We start from the raw sequence: 9448 nt of genomic DNA on the forward strand, positions 1-9448 counted from the left end.
AGTGCAGACAAATAAAGACAGATTTATTTTGGGCTACTACTTTAAGACCAGTGGTGTCTTTATCTTGCATTATCCCTGTTAGAAAATCTTTAATTTTATTTTACTATTTGTAGCTTGGATCATAACTAGCATTGTTTTGCTTCTGTCTCACTTCCAAAGTCGTATGAATGTGGTACAGAATCCATCTCATTGTTGGGTTGAGTAGATTTTGTTTTGTCCATTAAGGGCCCCTGACCCTTTGACCTTGTTTTGAATGAATGAGGTGCAGGATGGCATAGAGTGAGAGGGGTGGGGTGACTGGATTAAATGATTTATTGTGACACGAGTGTGGGGTTAGGGCATGAATTATGATCCTCACACTCCTATTGAATCTCATGTTGATGATTACACCTACAAGTGATGTAAAGCATCATGTGGTGTGGCCAGGAATCAGCACTGGACACCCAATAAGTGGTGTGGGCCACAAATAGTGGGAAAGTTAATGCGTGGAAGTGCAACACAAGGGATGAGCGATCCCGTCCACTACTTGCTACACACAGCACTCAGTTATAATGACGAGAGGATGTTGTGATTTCAGTTTTATAACTATGCTGTGAGGCCTTGCGTAATGTCTGCTAATCATATAAAACACGTCAAGATGACATCATCACGCAGCTGTAAATTTTATGCTTTTCCGCCAAGTGTGTAATTAGAACAGGAGACGGCCCGGGTGCTTAGTGTGAGGATATCTTAGATGCATTATACAGACATAACACCTACTTAAGAGAAGATTAATGCAGACTTTTAGGGTACTGCGTGGTTTCAGCGTGTGAGGGAGGGAAGAGGTTAAACCCAAGGCTCCATTAAACAGTCCTGCCGACCCAATTCTGCTGCGGCGGGGGATTATAACACAGGGGGGAGTGAGAGTGTTAATATGGGCCATAAACAGTGCTCGACTTGAACCTAATGCACGAGACGAAAACGGAGGGAGGGGGGCTGACAGGAGGCACTGGTTGTAATGGGAAGGATAAGATGGAAGTGGGTAGTCGAGTGTCACTCCACTGGACGTGAATGATTAAATGATCTCTTGCTGGATTACTATTCCATATTCTAAATGGGAGATTTTTTAAGCTTCATAAACAAATGCACTCATTTATGAGGGATTAACAGTAATCTCTCTATTTCTATCCTTCTTTTTCCCTGTGCACCTCTCTCTCTCTCTGTTCCCTCCTCTCCCTCTTACTGCCTTGAACTGTAGTTTTTTATGCACTATGCTGATGTAATTACTTTTAGTTTCCTACTGCTGTGCTGCTGTCTAATTGCATATCTTATCACATGCTTGTACTCTTAACAGACAGGTTACAGACTGAGGACCCTCTCATTTTTCAGTTTAATCAGCAGGCAGCCACAGGCCGTGTGAGGGAATCACTTCATAGATTACACAGGCTTTCTTTCACTTTGCTGTAATGCTCTTTCTGTACCTCGCTTGTGTGGATGTGGCACACAGTTCTCATGCGACACTGGAGTCACGTTCATTTCTTCTTTTATTCTCTTCATTCATCAAGTGATCGAGTGATATCGGTCAGTAAAGCTGCTAAAACAAAAGTACAGACGGACATTAGAGAGTGAGGAAAAGGTTGTGTTTCCCTCACTTACCTTCATCATATACAGTATAAATACAGTCTATACACATGATGCAAGCTTTACATGAAAAGGCAGCAGGATGAAGAGAATCGGTGTGTGGGTAAAAAAAAAAAAGAAAAAAAAGGAAAATCTGCGTTGTGAAATCAAAGAGCTGTTCATGGTTGGTGCAATGGCCCTGGTTGTTGGATGGGGAATTTCTCCACTGAAATGGATGCAAATGAAACTGTGTTCCAGTTTCAGTCTGTCAGGTTTGTTCTGGCTCTCACAGCTCATCTTTGCCTCCCGTCACCCTGCCTCTCCCTCTGCTCCTCTCCTTTGTTGCTTGGCTCCGAGCGTTCCTGGAAGTGGCGGAGCTGCCCTCTGACTCCTCTTTGTCCTTTTTCACCACACTCTGTCCGTCTGTGGCCCACAAAGCCTCCGCCTCCTCTCGCTCCTGAGGAAGACAAAAAAAAGTATAGCAATGATTAAGTATTGAAAATTACAATGCAAGTTTGGAAGCAACTAATTACATTTACCCCTATTAAGAGAATCTGTATTTAACATCTATGTTCTTTCTGGAAGAATATTGTTAAACTTGTTCTAAAGAGACCCCGAGGAGTTTGCTTTTGGTTATAAAATAGTCTCATATTAATGTGGATGAATCTACGTTACTCACACTTGTTAATGGGTCCATTTTCGATAAATATATTGTTTTGTCTTTATTTTGATATTATTATTTAGTGGTCGGCTCGCCCAGCATTTCCTACTTTGGTTTTCCTGGATGCTGCCGGGCGGGTCACGCGAATAACGCAGCTGAATCATCGTTTATGGTTGGAACTACGAGGGTATCTGATCGTCTTCGAACCTCCGACTTTCATTCTTGATGAATGAAAACATTCTTGTTAAATGCTTTCGCTTTCGTCTGTCTTGCGCCGGTCCAAGAATTTCACCATGCGCGCAGAGGCTCATGGGAAATGTAGTGTGAAAACACTTCACTTTCCAGAACTCCTCGTAGTCCCTTTAATGTTTCTAGTCTCGTCCGTCTGACAATATCCTATTAACAAAGAGGCTTCACCAGTAAAAGGTAATTCTCCTATTATAAAGTGACACTGAAGTTTTTGCTGAGGAGTCCCCACTGGAGCCATGATAATGATTTATATTAAAGTGTACAATAATAATAGCACTGGTAGAGAACACCCAGTACGAGCTAATGTTAGTAAAGTTGTGTTACTGACATACACAACTTTACTAACATTAGCTCGTATTAGCAACTATAAGCTCCATGACAGCAGACCAAGTAAGGCTATAGCAGCAAAAAGCTCTGAGGCTACTTATCTAAAAAAAAACCTAAGACATTTTTCATCTTTAGGAAGAAGTTATTTATACTTTTATGTTACAGTCTCACTGTAAAGAGTTAATCAGTGTGTGCCGTGCCCAGTGTGATTCCAACAGGATGACCAACTAAACTGATATCTGATTTAAATGCAGAAGCTTGCTGGGTTTCAAATGAATGTGGATACTGGATGATTCATCATTTCCCAGTAAATCTATAGCATGGTATGTTCACAGACCAGGTACTGTAAATGACAGAAACAACCACCAAATTTGCATTTAGCTCTGCCCCCATCTGGTCTTACCTAACACTGGTGTCACAACATCAACAGCTTCGTGACTACAGGAAGTTTGAGGAGAGTGTCATCCTGATGCTTACCATGTCCCTGTAGAGCTTCTCCTTTGTAAACCACAGGGCCAGCGAGCACCTCCGGCCACTGGTCACTGCAGTGACACCGTGGGGGTTCACCGGACCTGACGAGAAGCCCACCAGTCGACCGCAGCTCGGTGTGACTCGGGCCTGGAGACACGGAGGAGGAAAATGAAAAGGCCCAAAAAACATTAGGGTGCTGGTTTAAAAACCACAGATTTAAATTATTGATGATATCAGACCAGGTTGAAAAGTAACTTACTGTTATGGTCTTGGCATCCCTGTTTGTAAAAAACAACTCTCCACCATCAAAGTTGTTGTTCAGGTAGAGAATGGCACTGTGAGAGAAACATGTCTGAGATGTTTGTTCAGGTAAATTAACACAAACAGATCTGTTTCTATTTTACTCTATTTTCCCTGGACCGTCTCTTTCAAACTACCTTCTCCTATTCAAGGGACTCATAAATACATCACTGGATTCAAGGATATGGACTAAAATAACGATACCTCCATCTGGCTGTATCTCTAAGTATTATTCGTGTTAAGAATTTGTGTGTGTACCTGAGGTCTCTGTGTATGAACGCTGGTGGTTCCCTCCAGCACTGCTTAGTCTCTGGCTCAAGGAGACAGTTGTCAACATGGACGGGGTGGGACAGGTCCAACCTGCCCTCCTGGTCACCTGAGAGCAGAGAGCATTGGTTTACTTAACCAAAAGAACTCATTCAGTTCACAATGTCTGAACTCTGTGAAACCCTGTAGCTGTTTTTACTTCTACATGAGCAGATTAACCTCCCTTCAGAGAAACGTGGATGATGATGTTGTGTTACCTGTGATAGCACTGCGGCAGACCAGGTGTGTGAAAGAGACAAATAGTCCTGAGGGGCTCCTGAAGTAGGAGTGCAGCAGGACTCTCACCCGCTCGCCAAGCTCATGTAGCAGCTTGGCATCTGTTTGGTTGACCAGACCCTCCTGTGCCAACTGTAAAACAACATTTACTCTCATTTACTCTCAAACATGAGATCACCACTGTGCACCATGATAATCTCCTGTTCGCTCACCTTTACAGCCCTGAGCACTGTCAGGCCCTCAAAGGTCTCATGAGGTGTGTGCGGAGACCGTCGTCCTCGGTAACCGTCCCCAGCTGATGCGGCAGCCTATCAAGACGCAAGAGGAAGTGGAAGGTGAGCCTGTTCCTGATTCTATCTGATGAGGCCCAACTCTTTCACCAGAGTGAACTTACCGTTGCTAACTGCAGCACTCTGTCACACTCCTTCTCCGTCATGACTCCGTCCAGAACCACGCGATTTGTGCCGTTCAAAACCTCGTCGTCCATGGTGATGGTCACACCTACACGAGGGACCGGACCGCCTGAGAAGAGGAAACTGGTGAATTATAAACTGCTACAGATTTTTTTTTAAAAAGGACAGTGACTCCTGTCTCACCTGCAAAAAAGCCACTGTCATCCACTTCCTCTTGCTGCTGTCCTTCGTCTACCCTCTTGTGCATTTTCTCTTTTTCAGCTCTAACAGCAGAACATGAAAGACACTCAACATTAACTTTTAATGAAGCACAAGAGACTTTATCACTTTTCGTCCTGCCTGGCTCACCTCCAAGTCTCTCTCAGGGATTCAGGTACGACATCCTCTGGAGTCCAAAGATCCTACATGGAAAAGCAAGCATTGATCTCATTGAGGATAATTATAATAATGAATTATTATTATCCCCATGTGCATCAGAATATAGTTTATTCAGCAGCAGTGCTTACTGGGTCTATGAAACTGAAGTCCAGGTTCTCCATACCAAAATACAGTAGCTTCTTCTCCTGCAGAGAGCGATTGATGTACCGGACAATCTCCTGTATGACAAATACACACAAACCTGTTGTCAAACACTAAAAGTAAGTTGAATGTGAAGTATGTCTGTGCATGAGCAGTGATTCCTCACCTTTACTGATTCACACATTAATGTTTGACAGAAAAAAAGTGGCACATTGGTCAAATTACTGCTGTATTTTAACCACATTGTGTTGAGAATTGTTCATTCCCACATCAGGCTGAAGAGATTTATGGATTAAGAGGGAAAAAAATCAAAGAACTTAGGTCATTACTATCAACATAGTGGTGATTTTAATATAATGGATAGTGAGCCGTACCTGCACAGGCTCTGTCCCTTGTGACTCTGTGTCGCCTCCTAGTGTCTCATAGTAGAGCTGCAGGTTGTCTAGAGAGTCCTTATCAGACGGGTAAAACAGGAGAAGAGAGCGCAGAGTCCTCACCGCTCCACTGATGTCACCAGCTGTTGGGAAGCAGTAATGCAACCTCATGCATTACACCGAACAGGCACAACATTATGACCACTGACAGGTGGAGTGAATAACACTTCATCATGGCACCTGTTAGTGGGTGGGACATATTAGTCAGCAAATGAATATTTTGTCCTCAATGTTGATGTGTTATAAGCAGGAAAAATGGGCAAGTGTAAGGATTTGAGCAAGTTTGACAAGGGCCAAATTTTGATGGCGAGACGACTGGGTCAGAGCATCTGAAAAACTGCAGCTCTTGTAGGGTGTTATACAGAATACACAGTGCATCAAGGTTTGTTGCGTATTTGGCAGCAAAAGGGACCCACACAATATTAGGCAGGTGGTCGTAATGTTTTGTCTGATCGGTGTTTATCATCACTTTGCGCTAAACAGTCATTTTGTTGAATTTAAAACCCTTACCTTTAAACTGTGCGATGTGCAGATGCTCCAGCTGTGTGGGCAGGTAGTCCTCCTGAGAAGATATTCTTCCAGGCCGCGTGGCCACCTGGGTCACACATGACTGCCGGCACGACAGCAGGGAGAGAGAAAGAGCTGGATGGGGAGTAAAAATGTTTTTAAAAAAGGGAGGGCTATATCTTTACTTTCCATCTCTGCCAGAACAAAACATTCAGGCTGCAGCCTTTTTTCCTCACCTGCGGCCTTCTCAAACACGCCACCAACACCATCCACTCCCCTGTCCTCGGGCAGCCGTTGCGAGGCCACCTCGCACTGCAGCCTGCACTCCTCCGTCTGCCGCAGTGTTTCATTCACACACGCTTTCCAGTTCTCCACCGCCTTCACCCAGTCAGACGAGGCCTCCTGCTGGACTGCAGCATCATACAGGACCTGGGTTTTATAGAAATTATAATGATATAGTTCCACTATGCACAGACTTTTTTTTGTTTCATTACAAAAACTTAGCTAAGGGCAACATTTGTTGTGTTAATTAAAAGATAAAATGGTGTCTGAACTCTGAGATATAAGTGGATGCAATTGCACGGACCGTCTGAGCCAATTTCAGACAAGACTTATCGTGTTATAACACGTGAGACTTCAATGAGTAAAACTAGGTTTGGATTGCATGGTTGGAAAACAGAGAGTGAAGCTGAGAGAGAGGAATTCAGTCCCTCAGGCTGTGGCTGGTTCTACTTGGTTACATTTCTAAATATCTCTCTTTGAAAACACTCCTTTTGGAGCAACAGTCATCTGCTGTGTACAAAATCAGCTCGTCCAACACTATTCCCGACTGAAATCCATCACCTCCCTCCTCCTCCTCACCCAGTGCTTCTCATTTTCAATCTCTCTGTCCTGGAAGGCCTCCTCTGTCACTCCCTCCATCCTCCTGTACTTCTCAATGTTGTTCCTCATCTCCAGATGACTGGGATTGGCCACAAAGTAGGTGTGAGCTGCTGACGCTGCCTTCTGCAGCTTTTCCAACTGGTATGGATGAAGAGAAGAGTGTGGTTAAAGTTTATCAAAGAAGGTCAGGAGTGTTGCTTCAGAGGATAAGTTGTGATCCAAATCATAATTTGGTTTAGAGGATCACAGCACAGACATGAAGCATCTTGTCTTTAAATGCAACTTTGAATTCAGCTAATATGCACATCAACCAGCGCTAATGTGAAATGACTGTTCATTAGACTGTCACAGACGCTAACAACTGCCTGAGGAGCAGCTTACCTTGTAGTATGTGACCTGCAGGAAGTTGTAGGGGTTGCGAGAGCTGAATTCATATTCTATGTCTGAAGAAACAGGGAGCTGCCCTGCAACGGTGACGGAGCGTCCAACACAGAACTTCAGACACTCAGCTCTCTGCTGCACCCAATCCAACATCCAGAGGTCCCACAGACCCTGCTCCTTAGAGTCTGACAACACAGAGACCAAGAATCATATCAATGAACATCATCTCTTATTTACAAAATGTCTAAATGATAAACGCTGTTTATACACTGTCTACATTTGGAATAAAAATGGAGCTTCTTCTGTATGTAAACACCACATAGACTTTGATAAACAATAATAACAGTTTAAATTGTACATATTAAATCAAATGGTTTTAATATTATTTATGCATTCATGTAAAGGGTTTTACTGTTGCAATATCTGAACTATTTTATTTCATTTTCATTATAATATTTATATTTCTCTAGTCCTCTTCGATTTTGCATTGCACTAGTCTTCTACCCTTTTGCTCAAAGTCACGTACTCAGACACTAAAAAAAAAAGGGAAACTGACTTCTAGCTCCCCACCAGTAATTATCCTCCACCCAGAGCAGTTAGTACAGCCCACTTCCAGCCCTAATGATAGTAAAAAGTGACAGGAAGCAGTATGTGAAGGTTATAATTGAGTGTTTTATAAACTCTTGAAGAATTTTAAACATGTGTGCAATGTGCATAGTCCAATGCAGGAAACAGATTTACTCTTTGATAGAACTACTGTGCTTACTTTAAGTTTACTCATATGTGTAGTGTAGGACATGGAATGTAAGAGGAGGTGACAAGTAAACATGACCTCATTTAGCTACAGGGGTCACAAAGCCAAAGAGGAAGAAGAACCACAGGAAGAGGACATGGAAAATTCAGCATTGCATTTAATTCACACATTACTGAATGTTACTGCACCATTCAGAAGTGAAATTTAAATGACTCATTATCACCTGAACAGACTGTAGTAAATCTGGCTCACCACTGACTCAACGTTGGAGCACCAATCACTACACCCTGCTGACAGTGCAAACACACATACACACATATAGTTATCATCACTTCATAACATACCAAGTTTAGAGAGTGCCTCCTTCCCTGCTGCCACACAGTCGTGGTAACACTGCCTGCGGACCCTGAACAGTGACTCCTTGGTCACGATGGATTTCTCCAGGAACTCCGCAGCTTTGCTCCACTCCTCGCCAAAGTATGCACGCACCCCGCTGTAGTAGAGAAAGTCAAAGGGCTGCAGCAGCGACAGGAGATTAGCGCTGCCGCCGACACCGAGGGATGCTGGAAGAAAGAAATGAAACGCCACGTATACAGTGAGACGCTCACAGAGCCGCGCCATGGTCCGAGAGAGCAGCCCGGTGTGGAGGAGACGGAGCTGGGAGACCGAGGTGGAGGAGGAGAGGAGGAGGAGGAGGAGGGACTATGGAAATATTTAGGGAGCGAAGGAGACTCTCATCCAGAAAGTTTTCACCCGCTTGAGAGAAGTCAACGCCGTCATTTCAGACGATGTGGGCTCTGTTACTCCTCGCCGACGGGCCATTCCGTTCCTTTAAAATCGACTTCAATTAAACTTGTTTGCTTGTTTTGGGCTGAATGACGCAAAATCGTGTTTTAAACGGATTATTACGCAGCTGCATGCGTTGTTGTATTCTCCCGGGTGGCCGCGAGGGGCAGCAGTTGGTATGGTTCAACGGCCGTTACCGTAAATGTACAAATAAACCGGCTGAACCAAAATCAATGAACCCCTTTCACTTATTATTTACAAGAAACAGATCTATTCAGTTAATTCAAGTCCGAATTAGAATATATTAATACTAATATGTATTTGTTTGTTTGTTTTTAAATACAGAAATAGCACTTCGTATAAAAAAATCTGTAAAATTAATACTTTTATTATTCTGCACCCCTCTAGACATTCTGTAGATGCATTATTTTTTGGAAAAATGTATCCTTTTGATGAAAACGTTGTAGCTATAACCTTTAAACCATTTTTTAATCAGTGTAAGTAACGTTAAACCATGTTTCTTCTAACCAGTTATCTCAAAGTCTAAATGATAATAGACCATATAATTAAATGGAGACATCAGAAAGTATTGTTTTAGTGGAATAAGTATTCAAATGTTGTA

The 9448-nt window shown here is 43.1% G+C and overlaps 1 protein-coding gene across 1 annotated transcript; it reads right to left on the reverse strand.

The window, feature by feature from the left end:
• Window positions 1-1505: 1505 nt before the first annotated feature.
• Window positions 1506-9006, reverse strand: p3h3 (prolyl 3-hydroxylase 3). The gene is made up of 16 exons (XM_085801509.1): window positions 8385-9006; window positions 7287-7471; window positions 6885-7043; window positions 6260-6452; window positions 6027-6158; window positions 5457-5599; window positions 5070-5159; window positions 4912-4964; window positions 4747-4826; window positions 4545-4672; window positions 4363-4458; window positions 4132-4282; window positions 3866-3983; window positions 3567-3642; window positions 3314-3454; window positions 1506-2056 (listed from the first exon to the last, which is right to left on the reverse strand). Exons 1-16 carry the CDS (start codon window positions 8659-8661, stop codon window positions 1886-1888), a joined length of 2193 nt encoding a protein of 730 aa, XP_085657635.1. The 5' UTR covers window positions 8662-9006; the 3' UTR covers window positions 1506-1885.
• Window positions 9007-9448: the final 442 nt, after the last annotated feature.

Source organism: Trachurus japonicus, chromosome 16 (genome assembly GCF_045865225.1).
Source record: "Trachurus japonicus isolate A0001 chromosome 16, Traja_1.0".
NCBI classification, from domain to species: Eukaryota; Metazoa; Chordata; class Actinopteri; order Carangiformes; family Carangidae; genus Trachurus; species Trachurus japonicus.